General features: G+C 43.9%; 1 protein-coding gene across 4 annotated transcripts in view; it reads left to right on the forward strand.

The window, feature by feature from the left end:
- ARHGEF28 (Rho guanine nucleotide exchange factor 28) overlaps nt 1-12,091 on the forward strand; it is a 138,007-nt gene that overhangs the window by 6,243 nt on the left and 119,673 nt on the right. For all 4 annotated transcript variants that reach the window (XM_075447077.1, XM_075447079.1, XM_075447078.1 and 1 more), the window contains exon 2: nt 2,014-2,057. In XM_075447077.1, the coding sequence (XP_075303192.1) occupies nt 2,025-2,057 (33 nt within the window). In that variant the 5' untranslated portion in view covers nt 2,014-2,024. The remainder of the gene's footprint in view (nt 1-2,013; nt 2,058-12,091) is intronic.

Genomic DNA, 12,091 nt, shown 5'->3' on the forward strand with positions numbered 1-12,091 from the left:
TTTACTGGTTCTTCTGCAGTAAGAAAAAAAAGAGTACCATTAGGTACACCTTTGTATCCTGGTAACGCCATTGTAAGATGGTTTGTCAGGGGAGCACGTGTCGAAAGTACTGATCATATTTCAACATGATTCTAATCAGTGCTGTCTGTGGAAAACACTGATTGCTTCAGATGGGCTAAATCTTCAGGTTGTTTGTGCACTCAGGATCCATATTGAGCTAAATACTTTGTATTTCTGAATGCACAAGCTCCCAGGCGAAGTGTGGCACAAGCAAATAGTGAAGGGAACTGGAGTCAGGATGGCATCATCTCTCCAGTGAGTTAGGTTTGTACTACGCAATTAAACAGAAGTTTATTGTACTGGTGGTGCAATGATAATCCCCCAAAGGAAGGGCTAAATTATGCCTGCTTGTGCACACTTGCAGTAAAACAGGTAGACTGGATGCCTGCCTCTCTCACCCGTGCTGAGGAGGAAGATGTTGAGATATGTCTCTTGAGGTTCTGGAGGTCAAGATAGTCATGTGACAACCATGAAGGGATGCTCTGTACGTACGTAATCTGTGTGTGTCAGTAACTGTGAGTTGGGGACAGGTCTGCAATAGAAGTTAATGATGTACTTCATCCGTTCTGTAAGGTGACAGTTGTGAAAAGCTCCACCTTCAAATACTGCTTGTGAAATTAATGTTAAGGTTTCATAATTTCTCTTGTTAACCCTGTTTTCTTCTTCTCATGCTGCTGCTTTTAAGATTGGATTCAGGACGCTCTCTGTCTGTCAAAGCAAGATGCCTGGGAGTCAGCTGCAGGATACCTCCTCCCTCTGCAGAAAATAAGAAACCCCTCTGTCCAAGTCTTACTAATGACTAGGCTTGCTAGATTAGTGTTTGCCTTGATACCCTTTTCTTACAATATGAAAGGGGCTTTTTTTTGGCTGAACGTTTGTGGCCAGTGATTCTGTAAAGGGTTTTCGCCTTCTGTTTTAAGACTATACTGAACTCGAACCGCAAGAATATGGGTACTTGTGGATGCAGATGAATTGACAGGCGCCAGGAGATGAGCATTAACAAGCTCGTGGTTTAAAAGCAGTGTGTGCTGTTGTGGGGAGTGGGTTATTTTGGTTTTGATTGAAGCTGTGCGTTTAATTTCTGCAGTTTGTAGGCAGGGAACTTAACAAATCCTATCAGACTCATAGCAGGCTGTACCTATGCATTAACAAGCAATGCACTGCACAACTGTGTTGTTCTTGGAAACTGTTCAGCTGTAAAAACAATGCCACATCTGAGCTCTTTTTCTGTAGCCTGTTCCAGCAAGTAGAAGAAGACTTGTGTGTAGTTGTTGAGCCCACTGTGCTGTTTTCAAGCTGGAGTTGCTTCTGGTATGCTTTTTCCATTTGACAGGAATATTATTTTTAGAGTGTGAATTTTGAGTACATAGAGAGTTTGAAATATAATAATAGAAATCAGAGCTGCTACAATGACTGTAATTATAGTAATTCCAATGAAGACTAGTATTAGTATCTAGCTGTTTAGGGTAGTTAACGTGGTCTGCCTTGGGGATATCTTCTGTGAAGTTGGTAAAAGAACAGCATCAGACACTTGGGATGTTGGTGTGAAGTAAAAGTTGCTACAGATACATCTCAAGGTCAAATTCCAATTTTTGCCTCTGGAGATAAGTAGTGCTCCAATTCCCACTATTTCGTTTGCTGTGACTACAAATGTCTCAGTGGCTGGGGTCAGCCTGACCTGTTTTGTTTACTGTGTGTATTGTGTGAAAAGCACGCAGCATATTAACTAAGTCCAGCCACCCCTCCTCCAGCCTTACACGGGCATCATTACACCAGCGTTTCCTCATTCTGGGGAAATTTGGGGCAACTGGGTAGCTGATAAGCTTAATATCCTTTTTTTTTCACCCTATTTCTGGAAGATGTCAACTTAGTTTGTAGACTTGAATGGGGTATAATTATATCAATGCCTCCTGATGGGTATTTAATAATTCCACTGCTTTATTCTGTTTCTAGATGCTGTGACAATGGAGTTGAGCTGCACTGAAGTACCTCTTTATGTAAGTTCTACAACACTAGGCTTCTGCCTGGAGAGCCACTTTCTTTTGGGTAACAGCTCATTCAAAAGCAGAGTGAATGAAACCAAAAACCATTCTCTGGTTGTCTGAGACCGCAGGCTGTTGATTGTTGCTGTCTGGTGCAGTCATGTGTGGGGCTGATGGTTTTCAGTACTGTGGCTCAGTTCTCCAAAAAAAATGTAAAATTATTTCCCCCTTATGATCATTATTTTTTTTCTCCTTCAGTAGTCTCAATTGCAGTTTTCAAAAAGCAGAGTTACTGCCTGTGAAAAGACATGGCTCAGTCCCTCTTTCCTACAATTTATGGCTGTTTTTTTCCCTATAACATTCCAAATTACCATTCTCTCCCCTTCCTCAAAGCAGGAAATTGTATGTAATGTCAATAAAATAGCAAGCTGAAGTTTGTAATCAAATGGATTTTTTTCTGCAAACCCTAAAGTGATTGCTTAAAATAGGTGAACTCAGAGTTCAAAACCGGGCAGGTGTGAGGACATATATTCGATAAACTTAATTTACTTAATGCCTTCAGTGGGATGTAAGTATGAGGGTTAAAACTTGGGCAATCTAGTCATTGTCATTAATAAACCATGGTTGTCTGTTTTGGCTTGTTCTGCTGTGGTTTGCAGTGAGAATGGTAGTAGTGGCAGTCCATGAATGTTGGTGTCAAGGAACGTAGTGAGGGCACTGAATGCTTTTCAGCAGGGTGGTGAAAGGTGAGATGAAACAATTAAAGGCTTATTGTGATGAGATGGGGATGGAAATGTAGAAGTACAAATATTCTGTATCCTGGAGTATTGAAGGAACATAGGATTGCTAGCACACCAGCATGAGTTTTCACTGTGTTTGTTGGCTTGGGAGTAGGAACCTCAGGCTCACAAAAATGAGATACAGTATCTTTAAAAGTGGTGGGGGAGAGGGATTTGTGAGGCCTGCTTATGTGATGTTGGTTGTGTGGTGCAAGATTTTAAAAAGAAATTTTGACAGAAAATGGTGCTGACAGATAAAATTCAACATGATTTTATAATAGGTGGCTGTGTCAGACTGATCTGTTATCTTCCCACGATAAGATAAATGACCACTTAGAGAAGGGCAGTGCAATGGGCTTGATCGAAATTGTTGAAAATGAAATATTTGATATTGTGTCTCACAGGAAATTCTTATGGAAGATAAAGAAGGTGGAGATTAGTATTAAGATAATACACATCAAGAGATAAGGATATATGGATACTGCAAGAACAGTTATTAGGGTAGAGAGAAAGATATTACAGGTGATACTCCTTAAGGACCATACTTAAGCCTGGTTCTGTTTAATATTTTGATTATAACCGTGAGAGCCAGATGTAGGATTGTGAAATCTCTGTAAATATGTGGACATGATAATATTGCAAGATGTTGGTTGGTACTGAGGAGATTTCAGTTATTATGTGGGAAGATTGAATCTTCCCACCTTTTGTTTACTCCAGTTAATAAGAGCATGGTACAAAGTTGTACGTTTGGGGACTAATAGTGATATATCTGTTACGAACTGGGAGCTCATCGGGTGGAGGCAGAGACAGCTTGGAGTGTTTTAGTTGCTTGTGGAGTGAAGCATGTGAGAATGCGATTTTAGTTGGGAACATTTGCCCTAAGCTTTGCACAGTCGAGAACCTGTACCAGACCTGAGCTTTGATAACTTGCTGGTTGTGGCCCACAGCCTCTCACCAGCCAGGGTGGGTAAATCCCAGAGGGGTTTCCTGAAAGGCTAGAAACGTGAGGAGAGTGGTTTGGATTGCTGTTAGGCGATCACCAGCTTGTTTTCTTGTGTGGAGAGCAGGTAGAGGTGGATGTCGTGCTTCTGGGTCCCAAATGTCCTACCAAGCCTGAGGATAGTGGTGAAACATGGACTTCCAGAGACTTGCAGCAGCAGCATCTCACTCCAGTGAGTTTCCCAGAAACTGAGACTGTAGTAATTTTTTAACAGCCGCCTATATTTTATGTAGGTGAGTGTGTGTGTGTATGTGGAAATGAGGGTATGTAAAGCATTGAGGGCTTTTGCAGGGAGTGGGAAGGGCCTGTGTGAACACCCTAAAGTGTCTCAGAAAGACTGAAGATTGTCTCTCAACCCCCGTCTAAAACTTGAGGAGATCTTGACAGACCATGTACCTCGTCTGAGGTTGATGTAGTTGGTCTGGTGAGTTAGTTAGTGTCGGAAAGTGTAACAGCTTCACAGTCTTGCCTGTCACAGTATTGTTGCTAATCTGAGTACTTCTCAGTGTGTCTGGGAAGATCAAAGAGGTCTGTCCATCTTGAAAAAGGCCTTGAGTCAAGGCGTTTCTTTTCTCTTAGTTGGGTCCAATTACTTCATCAGTTCTGGAAACTCCTTCCAACTGCTCCTGCATTATTTGCATGACTTTGCTGGAGAACCCAAACAAATCAGCATTTAAATTAGATGTGAAAGTCCTTTCTGATTATACAGTTCCTTAGAAAGTTTTCATTAAGCAGTTCTCTGCCTAGCTCTGCTTGTCTAAAATCTGTTCAATCTTCATCCATAAGCAGGGATAGAGAAAGCATCTCCTGGGAAGACCAAGAGCACATGACAAACATTTGCACTGCAGTGAATTCAGGTATTTCTCTGATGTGTTCCAGTCCCTTTTAAAGGGCACGGTGGAACTACAGAATACCATGTCATGACAATTTCGTACTGTTTGCATGCAACTTTAAAAGTGTCAGCATACAGTTATAACACATTATGTTCCGCAAGAGAAGTGGAGGTTGTCCAAAGGTAGGAAGTAGTCCCTTCTTTTCAGCTTTTATGAAAACATAGGTTTTTGTTCTTTGAGAGACATATCTGCTGTATGCTGGGTCCAAAATTAGGGTGCTTTTCACATGATATTTAAACATGCTTAGCATCTATTTCGAGTGGATTTAACACTCTGCTTTATGCTAAGAATGTCTGTCTGAGAGGCTTGTACTTCATGTCAAATTATCTGAGAATAACTGCAGTTCTGTGTTTATACTACACATTTTTAAAGATTGTATGCAAGGTACTTTGTTGACTTGCTGTATGTGAGCAGCTGTTACACAGCTGGAGGTTACATGTTACTTCGAACTGTCACACTTCATCAGTACTGAATTTCTTAGCAAATCTAAAATAGTATGTATAATCTGGTTGGCCAAGTGAGGGTTGTTTCTTTTTTGTTACATAAGAAGGAGCACATTCAGAAGGCTCAAGGACGTTGCTGGTTAATATGACTTTTGTGAAATTTAATTTAAAAATACTCTATGAAATTACTCCCTTTCAAAAATACATTATTTTGATACACTTCTCTTTATATATAATTTTTGTGGAGGAATATGATTAAAATCTAATTACAACACACATAAATGTCATGGTTTAAAAAATAAATGGCAATGAAACAGAAAATTAAATATTTGAAGCACATGCTTTTCCGTTAATTTGGGGAACCTGTTTCCGGCTTCTAGACTGCAAAATACTGTTATCCACATCATAAAATTACTCCTTAGGAGCCAGTCTAATTTTTGGGATTGACTAGCCAGGGATAGATGGAAACATCATACATGCTGTCTCTTCTTTCAGTGCTCGTAACACATTGTTTAAGTAAGTAGAACTTGAATTTGAATAGCTTTTGCCCTTCTAATTTATGCCTTTTTAACTGATACAAATAAAACTACATTTATCCAGTTTGTTCTGTAAGAAGAGCAGCAAGCTGAATCTTTTAATTTCATGGTCTACTAAGCGCGGTATATGGAATAAGACTATGCCGTCTTCAGGCAGCCACTGGTTTCACTGTAGATGGAAAAAAGACTATCTGTGAAAGATGAAATGCAAAGTATTTGATGAAGCACTTTTCAGATACTGAAGAATTTATGTATGGCAGTTTTTCTTCTAACTGAAAGCAGTTTCTAGTGTGGAAAAACAAATGTCTCGTGTGGAAAATCCTTCCTTCTTATTTAATGCTAGGTGACTGGTTTTTGTCTGGGTTTTTTTGGTTTGTTTTAAAGAAATGGTATTGATTAGCAACATTGATGTTTGCCATTGGCAAAGAAATGCCTTGCTGCCATGGGGCGAACATACCGTGGGAGTGGTGAACTCTCCAGAGCAGAAAATAAGCGATCTCAGAAATTTGTAAATTATTCTGTGCTGAGAGCCTGATGAATGTTTCCCGTGGGAGCAGCAGAGGGAAATAAAGAGATGCTGAGGTGCAGAGGATATCCACAATAGTTCCCTGTAGATGTCAGAGTGGCCTCATCTCTCAAGGATTCTGTATTTCCAAAGGAATATTTGGATGTTAATTCTCCAGGAAGAGGCAGAAATGTGGACTCCCAGCTTCGAGACTCAAGAGCTCCTGGAAAATAAAACCTGGTTCTGTACTGTACGTTGCTTACTATTCTCGAAATGCACTTTCCTAAGGTATCACATGCTCCTGCCTACAACCACTGGAGTTGGCTAAAAATACTCAAAGTCAAAGCTTAATTAACTTCTTTTGTATTCTGCTACACAGAGTCTCTCCCTCTTAAGTGCCTCTGCTGGTTTGTTCTTGTTTGGGGTTGAGTTTTGTTTCTGACACTGTTACAGCTTCTTTGATGAAATGTAGGTGCCAAGGAGGGAGGGATGTTTATGTATTCACTGTTTAATACCGATGTATTGAAGTACTGCTACAAACGGTGAGTATTCAGCAGGTTTTCCTCTGACTGGTCAGAGGAGGGCTGAAGGTAGGATGTAGCACTGGGCTGCTTGGAGCCACAGAGCATCCAAGTGCCTGGAGACTCTCCCACCTTGGATAAGCTCAGCAATGGTCTTTGCCCGGGCTGGGTCTGCAAACTGTCACGCATGTCAAGTTTTCTGGAGTTTCTTTTTCCCCAACTTTTTTCTGTCCAGCATGTATCCTCTTAGTGGTCTTTATGCAGTTTGCATGGTCATGCCTACTCTTTGCTTGTCTGGCTGTTTGTTTGGGGTGGTGATTTGCACTGTGGTATGTGGTATTGGCTTTATGAGCTATATTTTAGAAGCCTATGTTTTCCATCACAGGAATAATGTCAGTGCCTTGGTGATCTTTGTAGTGCACCACTCCTCACAATGCTTTTTTGTAGTCAGGATGTGTTGTTTAGCTTTGTTTACAAAGAAGGTCTGAGGTGATGTAAATGAAGCAACGTGCCTAAAATGTAAGAAAGGTGTGGTCAAATACATTCGGGTCCAGGTTTCTCAGATCGTAACCTAGTATGCTAAGATGGGGTAGCATCCTTCATCTGTAACCTCTTTAGAAGTTAAATATGTCACAGAATCACAGAATCACAGAATCACAGAATAGTAGGGGTTGGAAGGGACCTCTGTGGGTCATCTAGTCCAACCCCCCTGCTGAAGCAGGGTCACCTACAGCAGGCTGCACAGGATCTTGTCCAGGCGGGTCTTGAATATCTCCAGAGAAGGAGACTCCACAACCTCCCTGGGCAGCCTGTGTCAGTGCTCCATCACCCTCAGAGTGAAGAAGTTCTTCCTCATGTTCAGACGGAACTTCCTGTGCCTCAGTTTGTGCCCATTGCCCCTTGTCCTGTCACTGGGCACCACTGAAAAGAGCTTGGCCCCATCCTCCTGACACCCACCCTTCAGATATTTGTAGGCATTTATTAGGTCCCCTCGCAGCCTTCTCTTCTTCAGGCTGAACAAGCCCAGTTCCCTCAACCTCTCCTCGTAGGGGAGATGCTCCAGTCCCCTCACCATCCTTGTAGCCCTCCGCTGGACTGTGTCCAGTAGCTCTTCATCTTTCTTGAACTGGGGAGCCCAGAACTGGACACAGTACTCCAGATGAGGCCTCACCAGGGCAGTGTAGAGGGGAAGGAGAACCTCCCGTGTCCTACTGGCCACACTCTTCTTGATGCACCCCAGGATCCCATTGGCTTTCTTGGCAGCCAGGGCACACTGCTGGCTCATGGTTAACCTGTCGTCCACCAGGACCACCCAGGTCCCTCTCCGCAGAGCTGCTCTCCAGCAGGTCCACCCCAAGCCTGTACTGGTGCATGAGGTTGTTCCTCCCCAGGTGCAGGACCCTGCACTTGCCCTTGTTGAACCTCATCAGGTTCCTCTCTGCCCAGCTTTCCAGCCTATCCAGGTCATGCTGAATGGCAGCACAGCCTTCTGGTGTATCTACCACACCTCCCAGTTTGGTGTTGTCAGCAAACTTGCTGAGGGTACATTCTAACTCTTCATCCAGGTCGTTGATGAAGAAGTTAAACAAGACTGGGCCCAGTACTGACCCCTGAGGGACACCACTTGTCACCAGCCTCCAACTAGACTCAGCACCGCTGATGACAGCCCTCTGAGTTCTGCCGTTCAGCCAGTTCTCTATCCACTTCACCGACCGTCTTTATGAAGAACATTTTTGTATGCAATTGTTTGCTTTGCTTTGATGGTAAGTGGAAACTGCTTCTAATGCAGCTTGCTCATAGCCCTGTCCACACCAGCATTTCACTTCACCATTGCACTGCTGGAGCTCAGCCTCAGTAGCAGTGAAGGAAAGGAGTGAATGCAGCCTCATGGCCGTGGCTGGCCTTCCAGGCGGACTTGCTCCGAGCAGGTTGAGATGACAGTGTAGCTTCCCTGCTGCCTCCACATTAACAGCTGGCCCAAGAGGTTGACTCTCTTAAGAGAGCAGGAGTTCAAAACTGAAAATTAAATGCTGGTGTGGGCAAGACAGTCTGGCAGCTTTTTTATCCCATGCGATATACCTGTAGCCTGTCCCTACAAAGGCATGCGTGTATTACAACCTCAGTTAGTTATCCCTTGGATCCTTGCTGTTTTATTTCCTTCTGTCATTAAGTAACAATTTTGAAGTTCTTTTGATCTTTTGTTACTTATTCAAAGGGTATACCCTTGCTCCAGGAGTTTTTGGGCAAACACCTGGGCTACAGCCAGGTTCATTAGTATCTTCACTGTTCTCTTAATGTGCAATCTTGGGATTCATCAAGGATGAGCTGGCATAATCGCCTGGGACCCAGTTGAAAACACGACTGCTTATTCTTAGGTACCTTGGCTGTAGAAGGTATTTGAGTAAGGAACAGAGAGAAGGAAGTGAAATAAGGGACATATTTCATACCCAAGGGGCGCGGACGACAACAGCAAATTCCTGGACTGATTTTTACGGTTCTTTGAAGCAAAGTTTGCTGTACTGATGGGCGATTTGACTACCTGGATTTCCGTAGGTGAGAAACATGGTGAAACAGAATTAACTTGAAAGTGTTTTTGTTCACAACTTAGCTCATTTCATTATGCAGTAGAAAGAGACATGAGCCGGTAGACACAGGGCAAGGGATGAAGCAAGGGAGCTCTCTCCAGCCAGCTGCTGGGGGCCATCCTGCCTTGCCCCGGTGGCTAGTTTTCATGTTCCGCCGTTGAATTAGCCCTGGTACTGTTGTACCATCTGTGCACTTGACAGCAGCAGCGTGGATGGGGAAAAATAATTACAAAGTTTCGTAACGGACATTTGCATAGACTACTTCCAGGCAACTTTCGGAATACATGTGGCTATTTGTCGGCAAAGGAGATTAAAGACAAAAGTTTCAGACTAGGAGTCAAAGTTCTGCTGAAAAGATCAGAAAGCCAAGGGTGGTAGAAAGTTCAACTTGAAAAGAGGATTTTAATGCATATCCGGGGACTGGATTAATTTGGTTCTCTGTCAGCAACTTCTAGTTGTTTGGGCTGTTTTTACCTCAAAGGTGAGAGTTTTCTGATGTGCTCGGTGTTGGTTGATGTTGCTCCAGCTGAAGGCAATGGTAAAGTGCACTCTGATGTTCACACAATCCTGAACACTTCTGAAATTTTCAGTTCTGCACTGAAGGCCCATGCAGAAGGTGATTAAATAGCCAGGGTTTTATTTGTACGCTAACAGTGTGTCTGGGAATAATCTGAGCACATCTGCTGGAAAATGTTCAGAGGACCATAGGCAGAGGGACTCTGAAAACACTTGCTGAGACAGTTAAAAAATTGTGAATCATGTTGTTTGGCAGGAAGAAATTCCAAATGTTTTTTCCTAAACTAATGTTATTTGTAGGCCTAGTTAGAGCTAGAGGGACAAATGAGCTGTAATTGTTACCTTCTTCACAGATGCAGCAGTTTCATGTGCATGTGGACTGGGAAACAGAATTAACAGAAATAATTCAACAACGTTACTCTGTTTTCTAAATGATTGAAGTGCAGTTCAAACTGATCTACTATTCCAGCATGCTTTTGCGTGATATGAGTAGGAAGTGGCAGTAGGATTTACATACTGATCCCAAAGTAAGTAGTTGATCATCTGCCTTGCCAAGCTGCATGTGTTTCCAGTTCCTCCTTGCTGAACTAAGATGAGGGGGGAAGAGGGGTGGAAAGGGATAGAGTTTTCCATGGTGGGATGCAGCTTTTGGATTTTCCATTCTTGCCGTGCGTTCAGTCTCTTCTAGCCAGCACCCTGTGGAAAGAACACAGTTTCTAGCCCATCTTGCCCATCCTGTGCTTTCATGTTCTTTGCTGTTGTGGTAAGGCTGGCCATATCCCAGGCCAGTCTGTGTGTTCGACCAGTGTCTTGTTTAGATGGTGATTTCAAAACACAAAAGAGAAATGTGGTTTAAAATGTAAATGTGTGTTGGGTTTCTAGCAAGCATTTACTCAGTCTTCACTGGCAACCTCTCTCCTCACCCCTCCCGAGTCAATGAATGGCATAAAGGACACCAGGAGGGTAAAATCCCTCCAGCTGTAAGTGAAGACCAGGTTCGGGACCTCCTGAAGAACCTAAACGTACAGAAGTCCATGGGACCTGATGAGATGCATCTCAGAGTCCTGAGGAAACTGGCTGATGTAGTTGCCAAGCCACTCTCCATGATATTTGAAAAGTCATGGCAGTCAGGGGAAGTCCCCACTGACTGGAAAAAGGGAAACATTGTACCCCTTTTCAAAAAGGGTAGAAAGGAGGACCCTGGGAACTACCGACCTGTCAGCCTCACCTCTGTGCCTGGGAAGATCATGGAACAGATCCTCCTAGAAGATATGCTAAGGCACATGGAGGCCAGGGAGGTGATTCGAGACAGCCAGCATGGCTTCACCAAGGGCAAGTCCTGCCTGACCAACCTAGTGGCTTTATATGATGGTGTAACAACAAGGGTGGACAAGGGAAAACCAATGGATGTCATCTATCTGGATTTTAGTAAAGCCTTTGACATGGTCCCCCACAACATCCTTCTCTCTAAATTGGAGAGCCATGGATTTGATGGGTGGACCGTTCGGTGGATAAGGAATTGGTTGGATGGTCGCAGCCAAAGGGTAGTGGTCAACGGGCTCAATGTCCCTATGGAGACCAGTGACGAGTGGAGTCCCTCAGGGGTCCGTACTGGGACCGGTGCTGTTCAATATATTTATCAATGACATGGACAGCGACATCGAGTGTACCCTCAGCAAGTTTGCAGATGACACCAAGCTGAGTGGTACGATTGATACACCAGAAGGACGGGATGCCATCCAGAGGGACCTGGACAAGCTGGAGAGGTGGGCCTGTGTGAACCTCATGAGGTTCAACAAGGCCAAGTGCAAGGTCCTACACCTGGGTCGGGGTAATCCCCGGTACCAATACAGGCTGGGGGATGAAAGGATCGAGAGCAGCCCTGCTGAGAGGGACTTGGGGGTACTGATAGACGAAAGGCTGGACATGAGCTGGCAATGTGTGCTGGCAGCCCAGAGGGCCAACTGTGTCCTGGGCTGCATCAAGAGAAGCATGGCCAGCAGGTCGAGGGAGGTGATTCTGCCCCTCTACTCTGCTCTGGTGAGACCTCACCTGGAGTCCTGCGTTCAGCTCTGGAGCCCTCAGCACAAGAAGGACATGGAACTGTTGGAGTGGGTCCAAAGGAAGGCTACAAAAATGATCCGAGGGCTGGAGCACCTCTCCTATGAGGACAGGCTGAGAGAGTTGGACTTGTTCAGCCTGGAGAAGAGAAGGCTGTGGGGAGACCTGATTGCAGCCTTCCAGTACTTAAAGGGAGCCTATAGGAAAGGT

The sequence above is a fragment of the Opisthocomus hoazin genome, chromosome Z, assembly GCF_030867145.1.
Source record: "Opisthocomus hoazin isolate bOpiHoa1 chromosome Z, bOpiHoa1.hap1, whole genome shotgun sequence".
NCBI classification, from domain to species: domain Eukaryota; kingdom Metazoa; phylum Chordata; class Aves; order Opisthocomiformes; family Opisthocomidae; genus Opisthocomus; species Opisthocomus hoazin.